The sequence below is a fragment of the Fistularia commersonii genome, chromosome 22 (assembly GCF_037954325.1).
Source record: "Fistularia commersonii isolate RoL2024-O1a breed Wild chromosome 22, RoL_Fcom_v1.0, whole genome shotgun sequence".
Lineage (NCBI taxonomy): Eukaryota > Metazoa > Chordata > Actinopteri > Syngnathiformes > Fistulariidae > Fistularia > Fistularia commersonii.
Window position 1 is genome coordinate 11,268,727 of NC_141305.1, and position 26,852 is coordinate 11,295,578.

General features: G+C 39.5%; 1 protein-coding gene across 3 annotated transcripts; it reads right to left on the minus strand.

The window, feature by feature from the left end:
• Positions 1–1,505: 1,505 nt before the first annotated feature.
• Positions 1,506–17,937, minus strand: erlin2 (ER lipid raft associated 2). 3 transcript variants are annotated; one of them, XM_086169108.1, is made up of 12 exons: positions 17,862–17,937; positions 16,567–16,674; positions 15,912–15,993; positions 15,074–15,120; positions 14,012–14,073; positions 13,726–13,851; positions 11,814–11,887; positions 9,845–9,903; positions 7,141–7,232; positions 6,960–7,049; positions 4,262–4,341; positions 1,506–3,439 (listed from the first exon to the last, which is right to left on the minus strand). In XM_086169108.1, exons 2-12 carry the CDS (start codon positions 16,671–16,673, stop codon positions 3,260–3,262), a joined length of 999 nt encoding a protein of 332 aa, XP_086025234.1. In that variant the 5' UTR covers position 16,674; positions 17,862–17,937; the 3' UTR covers positions 1,506–3,259. The 3 variants fall into 3 exon arrangements, with proteins under 3 accessions (XP_086025234.1, XP_086025235.1, XP_086025236.1); XM_086169109.1 differs by lacking the exon at positions 17,862–17,937 and having other exon boundaries at positions 16,567–16,821; XM_086169110.1 differs by lacking the exons at positions 1,506–3,439; positions 4,262–4,341 and adding an exon at positions 4,362–6,265.
• Between the last annotated feature and the right edge of the window lie 8,915 nt (positions 17,938–26,852).

Consider the following 26,852-nt stretch of genomic DNA (forward strand, 5'->3'; position numbering starts at 1 on the left):
ACAACCATTCATTCTCTCATTCATACATTTGGGCAATTTAGGGTCTCCAGTTCACCTACTCTTTTGGACTGCGGGAGGAAACCGGAGAACCTGGAGGAGTTCCAAACAAACCAGGGGGAGAACATGCAACCTCCAGACAGAAAGCCCCCCTTTTCAAATTCGAATCCGAGACCTTCTTGCTGGGAGGAAGAAGTGCTTTACCACTATACTGCCCACATTTGTAATAAAAGCAGGTTAGATCATCATTTTCAACTGGACGTCTTTATCAAGCAGACATCTCATAGAATAATGTAGTACTTTACTGTCAAATGACGAGGTTCCCGGCTTTCAATGTCTATTTCTGTGTTTTTTTTTATGTTTATGTTTTTTTCATATCTCCTTTTGATTTCTGTCGTGGATGCACTAATCCAGTACAGCAAAAAACAGGTACAGACAATGCATTACCATTTCAGTAACGACGACCCACACGAGTGGAGACGCATCGGGGCCATTGATGACTACAAAAGCAGTGCCCAGCAGGTCAGCCACGACCCCACCCTGAACAGCTTCCTCGCTCGTTTCAACTCGCATCTTCCTCGGCCAGAAGTGCGGCACAAGCCTCTCATCTTGAAGCAGCAACGAGTGAGTTCTAACCTAAATAAGAGAAACACCAACAGGACCGCAGTATCAGACAGGGTGTCAGGCCGGATCTCGAAGTCATGGAGCAACTGGATATTCTCAATCTGTCCCTGAGACTGTCCAAGGTCCCTTTCTGCCTCAAGTCCTTAATCATTATGCCTGTGCCGAAAAGATCAGCCATCAAACAGAAATAATCCTCCTCAAACACATTAAGGATGCTATCCCTGCTGGGCTGGACGGTTTACAGGTTGCCTACAGGGTATGCTGCAGGGCTGCGTACTCAGCCCGGTCCCCTTCACCTTCCTCACACACGACCGTCTTGCCATTCACCCCACAAACAACACCATCATTAACTTTGCAGACACCACCATGGTGCATCTCCCTGTTCAATGACAATTAAAAATCTTGAATCTTTAAATGCGAACTGACAAATTAAATCACTGCATTAGAAATCTGTGCTAATTTAACATGAAACAAATTTTTCATTCTGATGGAAGGACAAATGAAATATTACTGACATTCAGTGCCAACGACATCTGATATACATGCTTTTTGTGCAGCAGGCCTGTGTCTGAGGTGAAATTGTGTTGGGTTACACGGATGTTAGATAACTTGTGTCCGGTGACGCCACTGAATTTTTTTCAAGTAGCCTTCTATTCCAACATGTTCACACAATAAATGGGCGAGTTCAAGAGAAAGTTCTTTGAGGAAAAAAAAACACCAGAAGTTACTCATGATCTACAGGTAAATTGTCCTGCAGCTGCCAAAAACATTGTTAAGGCATGAAACCACAAACTCAGGAATATCAACATGCCTGTCTAGGCAATAAAGAGTATTAAGGACAGAGTTGACATCTTCTTTTGGAAAAAGAAAACATCCAGTGCAAGATGTTGCTCAAAGGCAATTCACTTTATTGTCCTGTGAGTCTCAGTAATGTTCCTTCCAGATATACACATTTAAATTATACAACAGTTGTGTCAAACATAATTTTTTCTGCTTTGCTGTTTTGAAAACCGCCACGGTTGCACCAATACGGTCTCTAAACGGACTTTCTATACATTTTCAACAGAGTGGAAAAACACAACGAAACGTGTGCGATGTCATACGGCTCCACACATTCAATCAACATTAATAGGTCCCCATGCAAAGAATAAATGTACAAAAATAAATAGCTGAAGTGATGGTATTTTGTCCGACAGTCAGTACATTCATCAGGCTTATTTGATCCACAGTGATATTTCTTCTCGGGATTCAAGAAGTTCAGAGTTCTTGGAGGCAGAGCCGGCTTTGGGATTTAGAGCCGGAGCTACAGGAGTCCTGGAATTACACACATCTTATTTTGAGATTTACTCATGGGGATTTTTTTTTTTTTTTAATTGAAACACTGGTGTTTTCTCTGCACCACAGAATATTTAAAGAGATGTTTCAATACAAAACAGAAGGAGGAACAGCTGAAATGACCATCAGCGGGGAGATCCGTCATTGATCTTGATACAAACAGTATGTGGATAACGCTAAAACCCTCATTGTTTTTGCAAGAAAATTTCATTGCGGCCGGCAGCATATTACACGATGATCGGATCTTAGTGATAACATTGTTGCTTTAATCAGTAGTGAGTCCAGTTCTAGAATTCAAGAGATGACACTTGAACAACATAGTAGGGAAATTATCCAACAGTTCTGGCAATAGTCCATATGTGGATGAAGGGATTCTTTAACAACCTCAACATCTGAAGTGCTTTTCTCGCAAATGCTTATGAAAGCAACATCCCCTCTAGATATGATACCATGTCCAAGCATGTTCAGATTCTGTGCGCCTGTGGTTCAGTGGTAGCTTACAGTGTTAAGGTGTTGGCTTGGCCAGCTTAATTCTCATAAATGGTGTGAAACAAAAATAATAACAAGTCCACATCAAAGCTTGTGGGGGTCAATTAGGTAGAGCTTAAGAAGCATTTTGTATCGGAGGGGGAAACCTCTTTAAGATAAGGAAAGGGTTAACTGAAGAAAAACATTAAATGCAGCTGGACAGCCAAAGGTCTGATTCAAACCACACAAGAATCATTGAGAAAGTTGCCAAATTGTATACAATGGCTGCTCAGCAAATCTTTGCCTCCAGCAAGATCAGACCGCACTTCTAATCGCTGCTGGTAACTGACGATTGAAGTCAAACCCCATGAAATTGCAACACCTTCGTGTATGGTCATGTCACAAACTCTGAACACTGCTCAAAGAATCCGTTTGCAACGTCATTAATCTTCACCACAGCTCTGGGATGAGAACACAAGCAGTAAAAGAATTTGTACACTTGCTGTGACTCAACAGAGGTGATGCAAACAATTTGTCACTAAGATTAAAAAGATATGTGCTGTTCACACACCAACACCACTACTCTAGGTTTTATTCATCGATGATTCTCACTGGGGATTGAGCAAAGAAGAGTCTGAGTCCTACAGTTGAGGATGTGTCATTTTACAAAATTGTCAAAGTGATTTGTAAGCTTGTGTTGAATGAGCTCTACATAGCAGAGTGCCTCAGATCCCTTCTCAGGAGCCGCCGACCACTGAAGCAGCCTGTGGGTCACACATCCTTTAAACTAGTCCCCCACCTGTCGGTGGTCCTGTGTGTCCCACTACCTTCCTTGTTAATCCAGGTCCAGGATCTGGTCGCCAATGACGTCCATGGCTACAGAGGCCTTGATGGAACTGCTCGCAGAGCCGGAGTCCACAAACATCTGGGGTATGTCGTTCCCGAAGTAAATCTTGCTGTTGGCTGCGATTGCCTTGTACTTCATGAGCTGCAGGTACTCTGGTGTCAGCTTCAGCTGAAGAGGTGGGGTTAATACATTCAAAATAAACAAGGAGTGTCAGAACCCTCAAAGAGGCTTCATCAGAAAGTTTTAGCAGGGATGGAGTGTGCAAATGTGTGTGAGGACTAATCCTAAGGAAAAATAAATAAAATCAGTTCACTTGGATGCCATCTAAGGCCTAATTCATAGCCATTTGAACCGTTCATGACTTGTTGATGTCATATTTTGGTGCATGATATGGCTGCAAGAGAGGCCTTGAGGTCCTCCAGCAAGCAATGCTCATTACGGAGAACTAGTTCTGTTTATTTTTGTTTTTTTGATGCGGATACCTTTCACATGCATTTCTTCAAGGAAATAAGTATCTACTGATCAAATATATAGTTTAAATAATAAAAATACTGTGTTATTGTATTTTAAAAAATAAATGGATTCAAAGGCTTCCTTTCACATAAGCAGTTTTCGGTGCATGGTGATATATCATGAGAAGCGGATTTGAGAGAAACTAAAATATGTTGCAGAAGAGAGGCCAAAAACAAATAGAATTCATCTGAGGTTGCTAACAAAATGTTAAAAAATATAGAAATGTCAGACAAATGCATTGGCAACAAAATGCTCCCTATACTTATCAGGAGATTAGTGACGGTGGATGTGATAGCGCATCTTTAAATTCTTGTATGTAGAGTACATCAACTGAAATGTCTCAAGATATAGTATGTATTCAATACTGTCCTTTTCCAGAGTCAGCTGAGGAGCCACAACCTGAGAACCTCTTTGGTAGAATGTAAGCATCTTAAGGAAAGCTAATGATCGGACAACACGTGCCGTCTCCTCTCTTACTTTATTGGACTCGGCCATTCTCAGTGCTGTGTAGAACTCTGCATCTGCCTTCGCTTTCTGGCGGGCCAGGAACGCATTATCTAGGAATAAGACAAACAATTTTGGTGGTGTTGGCTTCACTATATTAACAATCACCGAACTGTAAGTTGCCGCAAACAGAGAGATCTGTAAACATGTGCTGTTACACAGCTGGGAGATTTCTGTTGTATATCAACTAGCTGCTGGTTGGCATTTTGAAAGTGTGTCTCATAGCAATAACATCAGTCGGAGATTAATTATTTTAACTTGTTATAGCAAGAAAGGATGTGTGCATGTGTATATAGGATATGATAAGATAATACTTTACTGATGTGTATGTGCCGTCAATGAGTCTGCGAGCACTATATAAGCCGTGTTAGAAAAACACATTCCCTTTTGTTTCTGTGCTTGAAAACACCTCCTTTATAGTACACAGGAAATGATACATGCAAAATAATGAGCAATTCCTTTTGTCCTCCTCCAAGGAAAAGGAGTCAACCCTCAAAAGGAATCACAATGAGCTTGATTGAACAATGTGGTAAACCACTCTGCCTGAGCAACACAAGTAAGCTAAATCATGCACTCTAGTTTCTACAGTCCAAACTACAGGAAATAAAATCATATGATCAACTAAGAATCAAATTTACGTTGGGTAAAATATCAAAAGCATTGACAAGGAATCTCGATTTTTTTTTTTCCTAAAAAACATAAAACAAAGCCAATTTCCTTTAGATTTTTCAGATGTAGTGTCGTGTTTTCAACAATTACAAAAAGCCTCTCCTGTCCAAAAAAAGGAGAAAAACACTGTTACTGGAAAACCCATGATAAACCAGTTCAACCATATCTGATAGCTGCTTATGTTGTTTAACTGTTTCATTTCAGTAAACCGAGACACAATCGCGGGCAGAAAACGATCCTTTCAACGAAAAAAGAAAAGAAGGTGATTAACCAGCAAATGGAATGGATTTAGAGATCAACAACAGAACCTCTGCTGGCAGGAGGATCCTGCTCATCTTCACTGAGATAAATGAGTGGAGCAAAAGGTTCTTTCAGTGTCTTGTTAAATCTCTCCACCAGCCCATATTCTTTCTGTACGTGTGGGTTGCAAGAGTGTGCTGTGACACACATTGACACAGATAGCAATTATTGTCAATATGAGCGAACTCTTAACGCTGCTGAGAGCTCGTGGTCAGCGCTGAAATTACAAGAGAATTGCTGCTTCAGAAACAAAACTTAAAACACTTCTTAGAGGAAATGGGGATTTCTACACTGACCGAAGAAGCCCCGTAAAAAAAAAAAAGAAACAACCAAAATAGTTTCCCTTTCTATTTACATGATAAACATCTTTTTTCGGTTGCGCATGTTGCAAGCCATCTGGGAAACAAGATCAGACTGCAATTAAGCAGATAAATTATTCCCCTGGTGAGAAAAGTTGTTCCAGTAACTTCCATAGGGTTGTTTGTTAAATTATCCTTAACCATTACTTTAAGCTGGTCTGTATTCCAGCTCATGTGTTCTGCAACTCTGTCATCCTACAGGGTCCTTTGGGCATTCTGTTGTCTTAGACTGAGGAGGTCAGCGTTCTGTGAAACAATACAATTCGAATAGTCAGAAATACCTTTCCGATTAGACAAAAGTCCAGTTCTCATCTTCTTTGAACCTGAGAGCCCACATAGCCAGCTGCTCAGTTAGATGTATATGCCAACGGAATAAAAGGCTAAAGATAGTTGGGAAAATTCTTGATAGTTAAACTAATGTCGAAACTAAAGTAAATGCATACTGCAACTGATAGAGAAGTCAAAAATACCTGTAATGCTGGGAGGTTGGGGGCCATAAACTGTATCCCAAAGTCCAGATTTGAAAAAGTCAGGTAAGTTCAAGTTAAAACTTGTCTGTCTTCATATACAAATGTATATCAGCATACCATATTGTAGTCATATTGCAACCAATTTGTAGTTTTCTGAGGCTGCCGCCATTTTTGTAGTCCTTCAACACACACACACACACACACACACACACACACACACACACACACACACACACACACACACACACACACACACACACACACACACACACAAGATCGGTATGATTATTGAGTTAATGATAGACCAAGAACTTTGATTGATAACTAATAATCGTCATTGAAAATCGTTACTTATTATTAATTAATTCTCGCTCCACTCACCGCGTCACAAATGGTATGCCGTGTGAGGCTAAAGTAGAATAGTGCACAACGCAGTAGTGTACTTTATACAATTACTTGCAAGTATTATGATTCAAATCCATACATCTATCCATCCTTTTTTCTAAAATGTAAAACACCTTAATCCTAGTACTTTGTCTGTTGCTTCATGACATGCATTTCATGCCACAGATAAATTCTTAACAGTGTAAACCTACTGAACACTAACACTGATGCTGATTATGATTCTAATGATGTGATACGTTGGGTCCGTGGGCAAGTTAAAGGGGCTAATTCTGAAACTGTCTGCATGGCAATGGCCAAAAGAATTCCCACAAGCTAAATATTGCTGAAAACCTTTCTAAAAGAGTGTACACTGTTACAGATGCATAGGGTTGAGAACTGGATACCATTAAAACTACCGTGGACATCCCAATATATACAAACATGCAGTGTGTTTCTGAATGACAGGTCGACCCTGTATTTGAAACAAACCTTCAATTTCAGAGATCTTCTTTTCTGTTTCCTTCTCCATGATTTTCTGCCCAAACTTGATCTCTGCCACCTGGGCTACTTTCTCCGCCTCTATAAGCAAATTAAGTGATAGTCGGTGGAATTTCATTTTTTGCACGTATCCATTACCTGCTATTTTTTGTTCACTTGTTTCCGTCCTTACCAATCACAGCCTTGATCCTTTCTGTCTCTGCTTCTTTCTCCACAACCTTCTGTGTCTGTTGTGAGATCAGCAACTTTGTCTTCTCGCTCTCCCTGTGGAGACAAAATTTGGCAAATAAGGAATGGCAAAATTTTGTTTCAGTTTTATCTTCACAAAAGTCAGTTGCAAAAACTTTTTCCGAGGTAGACTGTAACAGAGACCAACACACAAATATTGTCTCATGGGAGTTGCTTAGACTACCACATCGACGAATCTAAAAATTTCTAAATGCTAAATGTTAATTTGTAGTGTACATGACTGTGCTCTAGAAAACACTGAAGTTATAGCCCAGCTGTCAGTTAAAGAAAACCAACCAAGAATTTATACTGAATCCAAAATCACACAGGAAAAGAGCAGTTAATGTGATCTCAAGTACGGTAATCTGCTCAAAATCCATGAGATTTCCTGAAGCTCAGAGAAACTGGAAAGGAAAAAAAGAGGAAAAAAAGAAAGCAATTGAGTCAAAGGACTGTATTGAGGATGAGCATAATGGACAATGGAGAGTCCTGTGACCCCAAGTGAAACTACAGATGTATGTGAAGTTGGTGCTATTTGGATTGTTTGGGCAAAAATCCACGCTTATCCAAGATGAACAAAACATAATAGGTCAGGAAGTGACCCTTGCATGAAAGATATTTCATATAATATGAACCAAATACTTTTCCTTGTGAATAAACTAGTGCATGGGGAAAACAATTATTCCCAAACATGTTACGCTGTGTTTGTGATGACTATAAAATTTGCACTGTTTCTGTATCTAATGTACACAATCTTGCTATATAATTATGAATCTTAGTTGTATTTGATGGAAACTCAGTGACTATCGGTAAAAACAATATTTACTCCATGGATCGTGATGTTTGCAGATGACAATGTGATCTGTAGTGAGAGCAGAAAACAGGTAGAGGAAAATTTTGAGAGGTGGAAGTATTTACTGGAAAGAAGAGGATTGAAGGTTAGTTGTAGAAAGACAGAATAAATGCGTGTGAATGAGAGGAAACCAAGAGGAACGAGAGACTCAGGGTGTGACAATAAAGAAGGGGGAGGATTTGAAGTACGTACGATCAACTGTCTAGAGCAGACCTGGGCATTTACGGCCCGCGGGCCACATCTGGCCCATTTTACTTTTTTATACAGCCCGCCAAACTACTTTCTTTGAATATTTTAATAAGTATTTTTGATCAATATTGAATTTAGAAACTTTTTTTTTCCTTTTGTTTAATTTTGTATAGATGATTACATACAAAATAGTGTCCGTACATTTACATGATCATTAATGATTTTAAAGTTGAAATAAATTGCCAAAAAATTTAATATTTAAATTGTGATTTTCATTTTGTTCAATTTACATGATACTTAGTTGGCCCAAGCATAAAAATAAAATCAGAAATGTGGCCTGGCAGCCAAAATAAACGCCCATCCCTGGTCTACGGCCTTTGTCCTCTCCTTTAACCCACAGCAATCCGGTTATTCCTCTTCCTTCAGCTCCAGGGAATCTTCAAATCTTTGCACTTAAGACCTTAAAACACTTTATAGACTTGACTTTGACACTTTATAGTTTTATTTGTATTTCTTATTCTCCCCCCCTTTTTTTTACTGTTTATACAATTACCTACTATTATTTATTATTGTTATGTCTACTTGAAACTCTGGCACAACAATTTCCTTTGGGATAAATAGAGTTGCTCTTATTCTTATTCTTATCAGTTATCCGCAGCAATGGCAGTCGTTGTTGACTGGGGCTTCAGCTGATCCAACAGGGAAGTAACAAATTTGCTTCAATATTTGATTTGGCACAGGCTTGATGTCCAGTACTTATCTAGATCAGTACAAGGTGAACATTGGCTTGTGCCCTCCTCACCGTGAATTTATTTTCCTGTCTTGATTAACACTTAACATTACCTCATTTTTGCTGAATCAGGAAATAATATTTCCTGGCATCAAACCTTCCCCTGTAGATCATTGTCACCTGTAACTGGATGACCTGAAGCAAGTCCTTTTTGGTAATAGAGCAATGGAGAGTGTAGAAAACAGCTGAAGAAAAAAGTTGGATCAGGTAAAAAAAAAGTATCAGAGGTACGATGCGATAGAAGAATATTAGCCAGAATGAATGGAAAGGTGTACCAGACAGTGATGAGACCAGCAATGCTGTATGGTTTGGAGACAGTGGCATTGAAGAGAAGATATGAAGCAGAGATTGAGGTAGTGGAGATGAAGACGTTAAGGTTCTCTTCAGGAGTGACGAGGACAGATAGGGTGAGGAATGAGTTTAACAGAGGGACGGTACTTGATCAATGTTTTGGAGAGAAGGTCACCCAGACGGAGATTGCCTGGTCATGTACAGAGGACGGATAGTGAATATATATTCATAGAGGGATGCTGGGGCTGGAACTGCCAGGCAGGAGGTTGACAGGAAGACATGAAAAGATTTATGGATGAAGTGAAAGAGTACATAAAATTAGCCGGTGAGAGAGAAGAGGATACAGAGAATAGGGTTCAATGGAGGAGGTTGATTCGCTGTAAACAAAGAAGGTACCGTATGTACAGTATATACGCATACAGTATAAATATACAGTGTATATAATAATAATAATAATAATAATGATAATAATAATGATAAAGATCAGAAGGATTTGCAAATCATGTCACAATTATTCAAACTTACATGAGCTCATAGTTCCTGCGAATACTTTCAGGAATGTTGGGTTTGGTCACACGCACCGCCTGTTGGTTAGTGACATTGACAATTAAAAAATAATAATGATTATCAAAGCTTTAAAAATGTTGTTTTTAAAGAGTTCTCTGGTACGTTATCTGGTTACCCTGGTGAGTTAGTAATTCCAAGAAAAACCTTTTGGGGGAGTCAGATTTCCTTGAGGGAATCATTACTATTAACACTTGCTGGCCAAAAAATATGTTGCAATTGTCTTACTCTTCTATAAATGATTGCTTTTAACGTGAAAACTCCAAATTTCTTAAGAAAGCTTATAACATTTTCACATTCTGGTGTCATCTTATTACAATAACTTGGCAGACACCAAAGCAACTTAGAGTGGAGATGCCAGGAATTGAACCCAGGGTCTCTCACATGCAAAGCATGCGCTCTAACACTGAGCTACATACAAGTCAGTCACTAATATATGAGCTGTCAAATCTCGCATGATGATGCTAGTTGAAAACTAGGCTTTAGAATATGAGAATAAGAAAGAAAAGATAAGGAGGCAACAGCAAATGTGATTTGTTATATTTGTCTAGATTTTCTTTAAACCTTGAACAGTGGGTGTACATAAACAATATTGTGCATCACCGCTTTCGGTTGCAATTTCCTGTTGAAAGGCGATAAAAACACTGATGTAAGTCTTTACCGCTTTTCGAGTGAATCAAAAGGGGGAGATGAATGGGAGAACATCTGAGGGCGAACACAACTTCCCAAGGACCCTGTTAATGTTTTCAACACTACTCCTGATGCCTTTGAATCACTTGATTTCAGCTGATAAAGGGACTAGCAGGAACTATTGGTTATAAACAAAGGCCAAAACTAAACACAGTGTCAACAATTTTCTCTCCAGAGGAACTGGACTGTTAATGCAGTATATTCCTTTGCAGGGATGTAAATGTCCCACTCCAATATCAAAAGGCTTAACGGATGACAGTGAGCCAATGAAGTGTCACATGGGGCAAAGACTACAGCAACCATTTGACTTAGTTTCCCAGAACACAGTGCAATGTGAACTAATTTTTGTAAGATGAATAAAAATGACTGCATGTGTTTGTCATAAGTTTTTCAAAATCTATAAAAACAGTATTTTTAAGACCATGAAGCAAACTATTATCACACAATGTTGAAATAATGTTCATAATTCTTGTAAGTTGAGGTTCCTTTTTGTGAACAATGGCCAGTGTTATTTCAGCTCTCCCTGTGATTGGCAGGATGCAAAAGGCCAAAAAATTAGAGCCAATGGGAGCATGTAACGCCCAAAAATGAGACATGTTGACGGTAAATGTTTCCTCATCTTGTTCTGTCTGGATCCTTAGTCATTTAGATCGTGGTGGTTAAAGAACTGAGGAAGCCTCTTGCATAAAGATGAAATGCCTTCAAGGATTTTAAGGCCAGTCCAGCTGTATAGTTTACAAGACTCCTGATACACTGTCCCATCCTTCCTCATCCATCTTTCCTAAAAAAAAGTGCTGCTGTGATGCTTATAGAAAAACCAACTGAACACTTTGTGAAGTGTCTGAAACAGCTGTTCTATCTCTGACATCAACCTTTGAGACTTGAGAATCTGTTTAAGTTTATTCACTGACAAAGCATTTGCTGACTGGCTCCTATTATTTATTTAGGCCTAACAGTGAATTTTGAGATAAAATCTACTAGCATCATAATATTCCCACATTATTAAACTAAATTATCATGTCATTATGAGCATTTATTATGTGAATTGTTAATGTGAACATTTGAAAACGACTGTTGTTTTGTGAAGTGGGAAAAAAAAATGTTGTAAAAATAGACTTTGTATGTGAGATACACAATACATTGATAACAATAAATGTTTAGCATCAAGTTGCTTAAACATGGAGAGGAGTTTGGGAGATCCCCGTATCATAGCAGAGACAGCGGTCTGTTTTTTGTCTACCTGAATGATGAGACCAGGGGCCATGTTGGTGAGATCCTCCTGTAACGTGAGCTTCAGGTTTTCATCAATTTGGTCTGGGGGGGTGAAGATTATTAATGAGGATTAGACATTTTTTTCAAACATGGATTTTCAGATGCTGTTTTACATACAATTTTCATGTTCAGGTTTATTGGTTTATAACCTATTTTTGTTCCAAAACATCTCAACACTGAGACTTACACCAGATAATTGTTTCTCATGTAATGTTTATCACCAGATACTTTGCAGATTTTATTCAGGTTCAATTTACTTGTTGACTTTAGTGCTTTATAATACTGTAATTTCCAGACTATAAGCTGCTACTTTTTTCGCATGTTTTGAACACTGCAGTTTAAACAATGATGCCGCTAATTTGTGGATTTTTGGGGGCTAACCAAACATTTTGGGGTACCAAAACATTTAGCTTCATCACACTGGACCAATGAAATTACAGTGAAATTCTGACGCTGTTCAATTCCGACACTGAAGAAGACAACTGTAATAATTTTAGTATGCAGGAGGAAGAGCAAGATAGCCGTCAGCTGGAGTAGGACAAAGCAGGGATAGAAAATGGATGGACTTTTCCTTGTGTTATTTATTATTTATCTTTTTCATCCGCTGTGTTACAGGCAGTGTCCGGCAGTGTCCGGAAAAAAGCCTTTGCAGTACCTTTGCAGTACCGATATGTATTCAAATTAAAAGTAGAAAACAATGTTGAAACCTGCAGCTTAGAGAAAAGTGTGGCCTATACATGCATGGATATAGTTATGCAGTTATTTTTAGCCGGTGCGGCTTATATTCAGGTGCGCTAAATAGTTCGGAAATACAGTATGTGCATCTTGGTGTAGGTGGTGAGCATGGTGTTGCCCCATACCCTCTTGACAAAACTAGCCATGGCTGATGATTCCTTCCCTATTCAGGAGTTTAGCTCAGGTTTCAGTATGAATTTGAAGGCACATTCTATATAATTCTACCATCAGAAAATAGCTGATGCTAACTGGGTGCAGGGACACAAGTGAAGATACATTGAGTTACAATATCAATGCAATTGTTTGCCCTAATCCATAATGTGTTTCTGAATGTGGCAATAACATTTCACTGAATCGAATCGCAGATTTTCAGATTTACATTTAATCTTATGATATTAGATTTAACCATTTAGTACATTTAAAAGAATCAGAAAGATAGTATGTATGATGTATCCCATTTCTTATTATCTGATGAATAATGAAAGTGTCAGTTCTCTTCAGATAGAGTGGTAATGACCAGCAGGGATGTTTGATTTCATATCAAACTACACTTTAGAGTCCAGAAAACAGTGGACTGTAAAAAAATGTACATTATAATCAAAAAGTGACCATGCAATTGACAGGTGGCTGGTCCTGGGTATAGTCCACCTTTTACCCAGTGTCAGCTAAGACTGGCTCCAGCCCAACAATCCCTGAGTACAGGATTAGTAGCATAATCATTGAATGGATGAATAAACATTATGATATCTTTCTCAAACTGATGAAGATATCACGGGTGAGCTTAGTGTTGCATAGAAAGTGGGCCTTGAGGACGGTAGAGCGGCACTTCTAGTTCAAAGGGGGAAATGACAGATTTTGGCCCTATAATAGTGCAAATGGGACACATTATTAATCCTGTATTTACATGCTCAAAATGTTGTTGGTATAAGATAAGTAGATCATTTTTTTTCACTCCCAAGCAAAGAAAATAGTTAAGTACCTGCATGTCTGTCGGGGCAAAATTTTTTGGAATGAGTGATGGCAGTTTGACAAACAAATATGGCAAGCCATAAATAAGTGTGTTTTATAAGATGCCTACATTATGTTAATAAAAAAATAAACTATTAAGCATGAAGCAATTGACCAAGGACGTAGGTGTCTCATACCGAACAAGCCGATGTAGACCTCCTGCAGTGAGTGAACACTGCAGAACTGATTGAGCTCGTGATGAACCTTGTTGAATATCAAAGCTTTGTCGTAGTCTGCGGTGAAATTCCTCACAATGTCATAGACTACAGAGGGGAGACAGTCAGGTCAGATGCACCAAAATGTAGAGAACGCGCGCACACACTTATGGCTGCTAAATACAGATGCAAATGAAAAGGGGCTGAACTAAATCCAAGACATTATCATATGAATAGCCTTAAGCTGTAGGGGTCATGTTTACATTACCTGCTGAAGGAATGAGGTAGTTCACTACTTCTATGCGGTCAAAGTAAATCATCACTCCTCCACTGAAAGACAAGTTTTAGATGAAATGAAGAGGATGATGCATGTTATGGGAAATTAAATATCTTTGGGAAAAAAATGTGTGACATCACTTTCACATGAGAATGATATTTTCTTGTGCCTACAACGGTCTCCTCTATAACAAGTATTATTTTTTCATCCCATAAGTAAACGAGCATTTTATCCTTAACAATGTACAACGTTGAACGGTTAACAATCCAAAATTGAATTTCTCTCATTACTACTTTCCATGACTTGAAGGACTGTGATATATTAATATTGAAACATGATAAAAAACAGAGAGATCTCGAGGGGTAAAAATGTCATGCCTACAATATGATGTACTTTCAAACTGCATCAATACAACCCTTTCTTTATCTAATTTTTCAGGCTGCATAATGAAACTAATCGATTCAAACTTGTGATGTCTCTATTTCCAGCACAGAAAATTGCCCAGTGTTGGAGTTGCTCCCGCTGCTTAACTGTCTTGCTCTTTAAAAGTGCATTCTTGTAGTTTCAGTATTACCTTATGAGAGCCTTGTGTTTTCTCATTGCTTTCACTTCTCCTGTGAACATGCAGTAATTTTTATCTTATAATGTTCTTACAAACTCTCCTGTGCTCTTTAGTGCATTTGTTTCTTGCTTGATTTATCAGACACTGCACCTTATATTTAACACTACTCATTTATAGTCATACTAATATTGACAGAAGCATATTGAAAATGGATGTAACCTGTCGATTAAAGTTAATGAATAAAATATTTGTGTTGACAACTTTGTCTGAATCAAGGGGATATAAGGCCAAGGTATTTCAATGTTACCCCTACTGAGTTGGTCTACTTCTAATCATTTTTAGGGTGGGCTTAGCAAAATACTGGTATTTTGCAAGTCACATGTGAGCCATTTCAGCAAAGACTTTAGCACTTTGGAGTTACCTATTCATAGGATCTTTATAAAGCAGCAAGTGTTTTGGATTGACAAGATTTATGAAAACAGACAACCTACCTCGTGCCACAGGGTACATTCTTAACCTCATCTGTCTGCAGCGTCGTCTATAAGGTAAAAAAAAAAAAGGATGTGGACATTCAGCGTCTCAGGACACGCAATGAATGAATGAATGAATTTGAATCCCTATGCACAGAGACAAGTCATATAATCTTCTGTCAAAAGAGCTAAATGTATTCTGCTGACAGAGCAGATCATTACTGGATAACCTCAACAAACATACCTCGAGTCATTTTGAGCTGCCCATTCCTGGAAGATAGCCAGCTCACAGTCCAAGGTATTTTATCTAGATTTAATTTTCTGCCTTTATTTCCCAGCTTCGGGTTGCACAATCTTTGACTGCCGAGATTTAACTTTCATCCAACGATAGTAGAGCATAAGAGTAGACTAGAACATGGATTTGGACTTTTAAAAAAGCGCCAACCACAATGATATTTCAATGCCTTTTAATTTAACCTTTGGAAAGTAGATTTTACTAACAGCCAGTGTGAATAAGCAAAAAAAAAAAAAAAATCAGTACGACAACATGGACCCTCAACGTTAAGCATATACAGAAATACTGGACCAATTGAATTGTGATCCAAAAACACAGCAAGTTTCTGAATTTTGCTTTGCTGAAACATTATAAACCGGATGTTTCACTGTGGTGCTTCAAAGAGGGGAAAAAAGTCAACTTTTACAACTGTATGTTACACCACAAATGAAATGACAATCTGAGACAACATTCAAGAATATGAATACATGAAAAAAACTACGAGAACACTGTTTAATTTCTTTAGTTCATAAATTAATATTAAATGAAGAACGAATGTTTATTGATGAGCCATATTTCACCCACCTGGACTGACTTGAAGGATGTGATAAATGGAAGCATGAGATGGAAACCAGCTCCACTTGTGGCGGACAGGAGAGCCCCTCCCCTGTTAAATCCAGACACAAACTCCATGAACACAAGATTGTTATATTAGCATTAGTTATTAGTATATTATTAGTTATTATGGATGTATAAGTGGCACGTAGTGAGAGAGTGGCACCTTATGAAGTGGCACCTTCATAAGAGACTACATTGTTTTTTTATGGGACCATTGTGTATGACAAACATTGTTCTATTATACTCTCCATCGTAGCTTTTACCTACAAAGAAGCATTCACAAATTCGATTCATCATCAGAACGCGGGACTAAGAACACCACATTTGAGGAGTCAAATGAATTTGCGGCCAAATGAAACCACTGTCATTAACTAACAACCTGTCAGAAGGTCAGGCTTGTTCACAAGTGAGTTCAAACAACTCGCACCGAGGTGGTGAGGAGGCAAAAAGCCAAAGTGGATTTATCAACAAAGATAAAACCAAGGGATTAAGAGGTGCATGTATTATGCTTAAACCGCATGATATTAATATGTGTTAAGCAGACGGGTCGGTTTCATAGCCAAACAGTTCTATTTAACAATAATATCTCAGGCAAGAAGAAGAAAATGCACCATAGTGTCACCTGTAGTAAACTCCAGTGTGTCCTTCATCGATCTTGTGCACAGAAGCTAGAAGCGCTGCTCCTCCAAGAGCCACGATAACAGAGAATATGGCACCCCACTGTGCCATCCTGCCAAGCAAAATGAAGAAAAAGCAGATTGTTGTGAGGCTGTATCTTAACTATCGCGATCACATGATCAAACACGGTCCCAGATACAAGTGTCTGATAAAGTGTCAGGCCTGTTTGTGAGGTAGTGTAGTAGCACATTTGCTACTGGCTCGCTGTTTATCTCCCTGGAGGCTTAGCGGAGCGTCAGCTGGGATTCAATGACCTTGTCACACTTAAGGAGGATTGAGGCTTAAGTTCGAAAACGGAGTCATCTAAATGATGCAGCCTTGGTAGTCATAAAGTGCATTTGACAATAACTTCAAAATATAAAATGTATTAATTTGCAATTACGTATAATTTTGAGATGTAAGCTGAGTTTTCACATTGGTATCATATTTTAATACCGAGCAAATGACTGTAAAATGCAGCAAAAGTGGTAAACAAATAAAACTGCCAAGCCATTCCTCAGCTCTCATGACTAAGGATCTGCCAGGGCCGAGGCGGTCAAGCTCTAAAGAGTAAGCTGAAGATAAGTTTTCTACTTTGAATGTGATCGGGTCAGCAATTGTTTTTGATTCTACATTTGCCAGAAATAGGAATTAAAAATTCCATGTTGCTTGTAGGCAAAACTGTGATTTTCTCACACTTAATAGCATCCTCCAGCAGTTCAGCCATAAAACAAACCAATGCAAATCATCATTTGGGAAAATAACCTTTATTAGGCTGAAGCATTTCCATTGAAAGTTCAGGGCTGGGACGTTAAATTAAGCAATATTAAAAGGCAGCTCTTGTTGCAGATCAAAACTGCAGATTGACAGCCAGAAAATGCATCATTTAAATTTACCAGAGGCACAACTTTCAATGTCAAACTATATGAGTGAAATTCCATATGGGCGCTCAGAGGTTAGGTGTGATGACTGGATGACCGTGAGTTTCTGCAGTCGCCAGCTTATAAAAGGATTTTGACAGCGAGTTGCAGTAAATGCTTCGCAAAATAAACATCATCCTCTTTGGCAGACACGATGGGAGTGCAGCACCTAGCCCGACACATTAAACGATGCTAGCGCTACAAGTTAGCAAAACAATCTCAGCACGGCTCGTCTCCATTTAATCATGCTACTTTCATACTTTGTAAGATTCCATTTATCAGAAAGTAGTTTTTTCCCAAAATATACTCAAGGGTGGTCTTGAGACTCGGTGGTCTTTACCTGCATTTGTGTCCAAAATGTCACCCAGGCAGACTATAAACAGGTAGTTGCGTACTTCTTCGTCTTAATATTGTTGCTGATCACAATCCACGCCGGTGCAGTAGCGTCCTCTAGTGGAGATCTGAGGTACTGCAGACAACTACATGGAAACGCTTTTGTTGAAAAAGTGAAGAAAAAATAAACGAAGGAAAAAAAAGAAAGACAGATAAGAAAAAAGAAGAGGAGAAAATAATTTGTTTGGCCCTTAGTGTATTGTGATGATAATAATAACAATGATAATAATATGAAGCATATTTTTTACGTCTCACTTTCATGTGTTTAATCATTGCGTTTATAAGGACTAAAATCGAAAAAAGTGTGCGTCTTCCTATTTCAAATCACAGAAAACACCCTGGGCTTTTTCCAGGTAGGATAGATACTTATTTTATCCAAATATACACATAAAATTGCCAAGATATTGATTATAGTGATTGCATTTTCTGCATTATTTTAAAAGCAAACCATGCCACTTTCACAAATGTGTTTCATTTTTATCATTGTTTGGCTGTGAAATTAGAAATTTGGTTTATTATTTGGACAGTACCAAGTGCATATATATTCAGTAGCCATTTTGCATTTGTTCAGTATTGTGGAAGAAGAATGAATGCCAGAAAGAAAACACACTCTTGAGATCTGTTTCATTTTACACTTTGGTTGAAACCTCACTTAAATAAAAGTTGTTTCTGTTCCTATATTATACCATAGTAGCATAATACATCGTTTATTGCATCCTGTGTGCACAGGCTGACCAAACATAAAATAGTATTTTTTTTATGACATTCTTTCAAATTGCATGTATATCAGTGTCTGTGAATTGTTTTGAATTCCTGAATCCCTTCTAGACTGAGAGACTGTGACCTTTTTGGTTCCAGCCAGGCCTGTTATAGCAGCTCCTCAAACTTTTTCAGAAGTCTGACAGGAAATGCAGCTCCCTGAGGGAGGGTAATGATGTCATCAATAAATCTTTGTAACACTCGCAGTCTCGGGACTTGACACCTTAAACCCTGTCTGTAGCCAGTCAAGATGCTTTTGAATGCTGGTGTGAAGAGGTGGTTTGGGAGACAGAATGTCCCGTCACTGTTCCCTTGCCAGTTGATGAGAAATGTTCAAGGTTTCTTGGGTTGTGCAGCAGATATGACAGGTGTTGAAGTACTTTGCTGCTCATGTATGGAGGATACGGCGTGGTAGAATTTGAGCACAAAAGCAATTAACCAGCAGGGAACGGACCCATATGCATTTGCAGTGTCAAGCCAGACGACATGGAGATCTGATTTTGGTTCACAAAGCTGTCTGGATTATCTCCCACATCATAGCTGAGCACTCTGCATTCCCAGGAAATTGTGGGACTTCTGCCTTCTGGCAGTTTGCATCACCGTGTTTGTTTGCCAGGAAGCAGTTGGTCATGCTTTTTTGCCAAAACCTAGAAGAATGTCTATAGTGGAAGCCTTTCCTCTACGGGATAAAGATGGTTACTGCTCTTCTTCAGCCTTTTGGGATGGATCGACTTTTTAGATCGCTCCCCGTAACCTCCAGGCGATCTCCAGGGATCCCGAGGCAGCTCATGCGTACTTCGGCATGTTCTACCAAGCGATTGACCTCACATCATTTTGGAGGAAAGATTTCAACCTGGCAAGGTGGGCTCTGGAGGGCCTTGTGTGTGAACCGGTTGATGTCACTGACCCGGCATTTGAAGTTCTTCTCTTTCTGCCGTGTGATCCGAGGGCTGCCAGGTTTTTCTCCTCCAGGAGGCCTCGGGCATATTTCATAGCGCTCTGGAAGAAACCCTCTCTTCCTTTCTTCCTGCGAACGTCTATGTTTCCTGATCTTTTTAAGTGTGTGTCACTTTGGTTCTTGAAATATTCCTTCTCCTGGCCTATGGATTTCCTCTAAGCATGGTCAAATACTTTAAAATACATTTTAAAGCATGTTTTTATTAAATTAATTAGTATCATTTATATTGAACATCTGGACAAATAAAGGTAAATTGACATGCAAGTTAATACATCATATAAAAATTAATACAATATTAGACATCATATAATATAATCAAATAGTACATTTAACATACAAATCCTAGGGTTTTAAGGCAGATTGCTACTCTTGGGAATTAGTGAAATTCAGCATGTACAGATATTCTTTGTTCTTATCTTGGTTCAACATACATCAGATAAAAACATGACTTGAGAACATGAAGCCTCCAGGTCAAAAGTTTGGACTTTGTGGTGGGGAGCATTTTATTGAACATGCAGATATTCCACTTCTGAAATACAGATGTTTTCAATGCTTTAATTTTCAATTAACAATTACGCCAAAGGGACTGCGAGGTGGTAATAACATATCAGACGTTTTAGTATTTAGGGTTCTCAGTCATCCAAGTCACAGTGAATTCTTGTCTAAATCTTCCTGTCGAGGCAACTGGACTTGAATTTCTTCACTTTAGCACGTTTCACCCTTAATCTGAGAGGCTTCACTTCCCCGTTTTGAGCAGCAGATGACGACAGAGACCAGCTCACATTGGCTAGTGGCCTATTATATATTTGAAATTCTAGTATAGGCCATACTTTTAAGGTTTGCTGTGATTTCACAATGTCGCACTTTTGCAGGATTTCACTACTATGTGACTGACAGGGACGACATGGGGATCCGATGGACGGACAGGGTTGTCAGGCGTCAGTTAAAGTTGATGAAAGAATATTAAAAATGACCAATCGGTGACGACTGGAGTCGGCGAGGATAAATCTTCAGTCACCTACAGCCTCAAGGGCTGTAACTCTAAAATGGCCGTGTTGCTTTATTTTTAGATGTAGCCTCTTGAGAAACGTACAGAGGAGCAGAACTAACCCCTAGGTGCTGCAGTGGCAGCTCTGTGCCGTGCATTTTAAACAGGGTGGGGGAAGAAAGGGAACAACAGAGCAAGGGAAAAGAAGTTTGTCAGAGTCCATTAAGTATCAAGGGAACATCGCTGGAACTGGCAGCGTAAGCCGCGTCGGGGCCCTAGTGCCATTAATCACGAATGACAAGAAACCAGGGGCCGAGGGAGGCAGCGAAGGGGGGGCGGAGGGGGGCGGAGGGGGGGCAGCCTTGCCAGAGACTCTGGTAGTGATTAAAGAAAAAGGTCCAAGCAGCCCTGGCCAGGGGTGTTGAAGGTAAAATACACCGCGGCCAAGGAACTGCAGAACCTAAACACACTCAAATAACTGAAAGGACAAGCACATAACTCTTGAAAGACTGGAATTTTTGGGGGGTTTTTTAGAAGAAAGCACATTTTCCCTTTTATACTCTTCACTCTTTCCCTTCCTCATTTATAAAACCTGCCTGTCTGTGGTATAATAGCATGCAGGAGGAAGAGTGAACACAGTTTTGCCCATACATCTCTGTTGGCCTGTCTTATTTTCGCTCCGAACCACCCCGAAATGCAGCGGCGGTTCGCCACACTGCCGCCGTCACCGCCGCCGTCGCTGCCACCATGGAAGAAGAAATAAATGAGAATGAGAGAGAGAGGAGAGAAAAGACCTGTGACTCGTGAAGATGGAGGCCTCTGTTAAGTGCTGTGCTTGAAAGCCCGTCCGGCCTCATTAGCTGTCAGTTGTAACAATACGGAGCTGGCAGCGAAGACTGCTCCCGGTCTCAGTGCCATAAATCACAGGCTGACAGGGCCCTGACAGGGCTGGGAACCAACACACATGCAGGAATAGCTTGCTTTCTGTCTCTCCGCTATTCTTCCACTGATCCTTCACTCGTCTCCCTTTCTTTGTTGGTACCACTCCCTATCTGCTTTTCTTTGTTTGTGTTTCTCTTCTGTCACACTTACAGCACACCGTGGTGTGTCAATCCCGGACGCACGTGCTCACGTTTTTCGCAAAAAATCGAAGTGGGTTCTGTTTTGGAAAAGAATTTATCTAATGGGTGAGATGTGGTCTGTGATTTTATTCACACTCGAGTAAGATAGGACTATTGTGATCTAAATGTTGTCACAAAAAAGTGATAATGTTACCTCAGTAGAGCTGAAAGTGAGCTTGTGTGGTGTGTGTGTGTGTGTGTGTGTGTGTGTGTGTGTGTGTGTGTGTGTGTGTGTAGGGGAAGGGGGGTCCCGTCAGTCTTCCACCTTGCTTTTTGGATTGCGTCCTTTAAACAAAGCCCACTAAAGAGTTGGCCAAGATCGGTAACTTCTGGTTAGCCCTGGTCTGACTCCTGGTTAAAATGAATTGATATTGAGGCCGTTCTTGACTTCCAAAATGTACTTGCACCAACTGGTTTAAATCACGAGATTTTTTTTAATAAGCTTTTATTGAGGTTGTGATATTCCAACAGTTATATCCATGGAAAAAAGCCTTTCGGGCCAATATGTATCGCATGACAGTGTAATTACATGGTTTGGAGCAGTAGTTTGCAGCTACGCTATCTGCCCTGCAGTTTAATGCACACATCTTGAAAATGTCAACACCTGAATATGTAAAACAGCTTTTGCATAATAGCATTCTCTATTTGTGTTTGAAGGGAACAAAACATTGAGCCAGAAAAGTAAAATAGCAAAGGATTTTTGTATTGTTGTATTCTTGGAAATAAACCAATGAATTTAGACCACAATTTAGATTTTAATACATTTTTACGTCACTTTTCATTAATAGGAATAACACATTAGATCACACTGTAACATGTCTTGGTCATAATGTTAAACTGGCCTCACTGGGTGGGGAGGCTTCATTTAAAGGCAAAAGAAAATGTTAAATAAAAACAAACAAGACTCCAGGAAATCACTGACTCATCTGGAAAGTGGTCCAGAACAATTGAGATTTGATGATATTTGAACAAAGCAAATATGCCATCATTTTAAAAATGTGGTCTAATACTTGGAACAGTATTTGGATACATCATATGCATATCCTGTTATCTGATGTATCCCCAGGTATAATCTTTATACAAGAGCAGGCACCAAAGCTAAACTAATGATATGCTGGGTGAAGCTTCATATTCTGACAAACAGATATCTGAATGAATTATTAACGCAGAGGGGAAAAAAAATGAAATTTGCTGATATTGCAAACCTGACATGTTGTAAACAAGCCATGAGGACACACTGCTGCTCATGGTGTGCAGAAAGTTATCCGGCTAGTTGTGAGATGAACAATAACTACAGTGTGATATATCACAATTGCATGTAATACAGTATTGTTTAAAAATGAAAAATCGTACCTATCGCTTTATCCTTTGTACATTCAAATATGTCAAATTCTTCCGCCTGATATAAGGTGCTGTTAAATCATCTCATTTAAGAGAAGGAAAAGAAACAAGTGGAAGAAAGGTGTTTAAGGTTAATGACAAAAGTGTGAAGTTAAATATATTTCAGCAATAGAAGACTGATCGTTGGTGATCTGGAGTTCACTCCAGGTCAGAGGTTTGAACAGTTCTGGGGTCACTTCCATGCAAACCCTCTCCTTAAATGTAAATGTGTGGGCGTAAGTAGAGGAAGTTATGGTTGGTTTCTCCCCCGTGAGGCAAGACGGCCGCCGTTAAAGCCGCCTGCCGTCGTCCATCTAGGTGACGTTTGATGGTGTGTGTGACACAAGTGGACTGGAAAGGAAGGAAGTTGAAGAAAGCAAGGGCGTGGGTCATCAATCATTGCTCTTTGACATATGAACACACATTTCCTTCATGCATAGAGCGACAAAGGCCGGGTGGGTGAAGGAACTGGTGCCGAGCTTGAAGCTGGACCAAACCCAGCTAACCATGTACGCAACTACAGTCTGACAACATTCAGTGGTTGTGTGCGAATATAGTTTACGGATAAAAACTATAGGCTATCGACCTGTCACTCGCCAGCCATTCACTGATCACCGGGGATGCGATCCGGTGATTGGGGGGAAGGGATCGATGTGGGTGAGGAGCAGGAAGTTTCGAGCAGTGAGGAGCGAGTGCTGTGGAGCACAGCGTCGAGTACAGGTGTGTGGAGAATAAAGCGACAACATCTGGAAGGAAAGCCTTGTTGCGGACGTCTCCTTTTTAAGTGTTACAATACATACATGTGCTGAGAACGGGCTCACAGCTGGGCGATGCGCCATGGATTTCTTCCGATTCCCACACTCCTCCCCAGCTTCAAAACTGCATATTTGTACCCAAACCCAAAAGTACCCATTTGGATCCCACACGCTGGGGTCAGTTTGGGTTACTCTCTTGACCGAACTGGTTTCTGACGAGTGAACTTTTTGTGTATAAATGTCCACAGCTATTACAAAATGTTCCATCAGCGACACTGAACAAGAATTGCATTTGTTTTTCCTAAATACAATGACAGTCAAAATCTTAACTCTTATATTAATATCCTTATCCTTATACTATCCTTATATCCTTATATCCTTATATCCTTATATCCTTATATCCTTATATCCTTATATCCTTATACTAAGGATCTGAATATATGCCTGAACAAAAGTTAGAATAAACTAAAAAACAAAAGCAGATGGAAAGTAAACCCTTTTGTAGGTCAAGCATTTGGTCATATCCCAGTATATTAAGGGCAAAAACAAAATGTCAACACAACACTTTTATATCATCATATTTTATTGCTAGAGACAAGGTGTTGGCTCGCTGCTGTTGCATCCCGAAGATAAGATGAAATATAATCATTCTTTTACAGTTTTCCTACTCAGAGAAAAATAGCTAACTTTTTATCTCTGCACTGGTTTCCACCCACTATTGAAAGAAACACGAAGGTACTTTGTCTTAAAGCTCTGCCGTTTTCACCTGCTCGTCGCAAAACCTGAATGCATGGCATTCACGGTGTTCCTCTGCAAGCAAAGGAAAACTAAAAGAAACACAATTAACTTCTGTTGTTTCTCTAATTCACATGTTTTGAATGGATACACACATGTGCCTCGCTTTACTTTGTGAGACTAAATAGACAAAGTGCATATTTTAGAAATTGACTCTTGAGCCGTAGCACCCCGAGGCCGGAGAAACACCTGACTGCGATTGGCCGGACTCAGGGATTCGCTCGCAGTTCTTGCACAGGATCGCGTGCATCTGCACCGGCTGCAGGGATGGTCACCCTGCTATTTAGTGAGTGTGCCGGAGTGCTCTGGGGCTGGGAGGAGGCTCACATCAGGCTCATGTGGTTAGGGTTGGGAACCGCTGTAGGGGCTTAATTATGTACTATTACATCGGTTTGTTGCTGAAAAGGATTGATATCCTTAAAACATTTTCCAAGAAAAAGCCATTTCCTCAATCTAATGACCATATCTCTGAGTCAGCTAAAAAAGTAAAAGTTGGTAGAGTTGGGATTAGTTTTTCAGAGTTGTCAGACCAAACAAAGGCGGATGATGTGAAACCGCAAAATAGTGCGAGAGTGCAGCTATTGCAAGCCACGTTGTGATGAGATTAACCCCGGAATTTTGAAATAAATTTGGAAATTCTGTCTCACCGGTAGCACCTGGTTGGGAAAGTCACCTGTTCCTCCTCCATCTTTCTGACTGCCTTCCTCTATTCCTGTAACCAAAAAGAAACAAAAATTCCTTTTTCCTGCACTGCTACACTCGACTTCCTCTACCTCACAGAAGTATCACCTCGTCATCAATCATTTGTTTGCTTGCTTTTGCTTTATAATCAAATCTTTGAGCGGATGTGTGTGCGTTTGTGTGCGCTTTTGATTACTGTATGTGTGTTTGCGTGGGCGGATGGGCAGTTGGTGTTGCAAGCGGCTCAGGTCAAATGAAGCCGTGCTGCATGCACGGCGCGGTGTTGTGCTGAAGCGAGGGGGTGTGGGAAAGCGAAGCACAGGACATCAGAGGGAACTGAGGAGGAATGAGGAAATTGCAGACAGATAGGCCTAATGGTTGTGCTGAGGGAGGAGGTTGTGAGGCCAACAGCTGCTAGTCATCCATCTGTACTGAGCTGGACCGCTCCGCTGTGGGAAGGAGTGCACTGGGACCTGTCATCACGGACGAGTCAATAAATATTAACAATAAATTTGTAGAGTTTGTTTTAAACTCCCTTGAAGATCTTACTTTATTTAGATCCTGTCCTTCGGATTTTATTCATATTCCACATTTCATTCAAACACACATTTTTTTACGATATTTATAAAATGATGGTAACTCGTAAAAGTGACAAAGCAAAGTATGAGTCAAACGCAGAAAACTACAAAGACTGTCTGTATTTCTTCTGCCGGGAAGCCCTGTGATGGAAAAAGATAGATTGTGTCCTCCTCCATTTTGCAAACCAAACATTCGCTCTCATGAGTTTTTATCGTTTATTGGATGTACTGTAAGACCATACTTAGATTATTTAAAAAAGGGTCACTCTGCGTTGAGGGCTACCTGATTCTAGTGCCATAAATACATTTAATGTCCGAAACCACATCGGACAAAGCATAATTGGATAAAAAAAAGATTTTCATGATATTCAAAAGCTCTTTTTAAAAAAAAACACAATAAATGATTCTGTACGGAAAATACAACCTGAAAAAAAAATCGACAGATATTCATCCTACTGATCCTACATTAAGGAAAGGAGGTAGTCAAAGTAAGTTGAGTTTCACCTTTTGCCATTCATCACCTTTTTTGTCATTATTAGAGACTTTGTATAGCAATTCTTTATGTGAAAAAAGGATACAGCTCTAAAAGTGGCAAGTTCACCTAAGTGCAGATCAATTCATCGATTGCCAGAATGATGCATTTAACACAAACATATATATATATATATATATATATATGTGTGTGTGTGTACAGGACTGTCTCACAAAATTAGAATATTGTGGTAAAGTTCTTTATCTTCTGTAATGCAATTCTAAAAACAAAAATGTCGTACATTCTGGATTCATTACAAATCCACTGAAATATTGCAAGCCTTTTATTATTATTTTTATTATATTATTTTAGTATTGCTGATTATGGCTTACATCTTAAGAAAACTCAAAAATTGTATCTCAAAATATTAGAATTCCTGTATCATGAACTT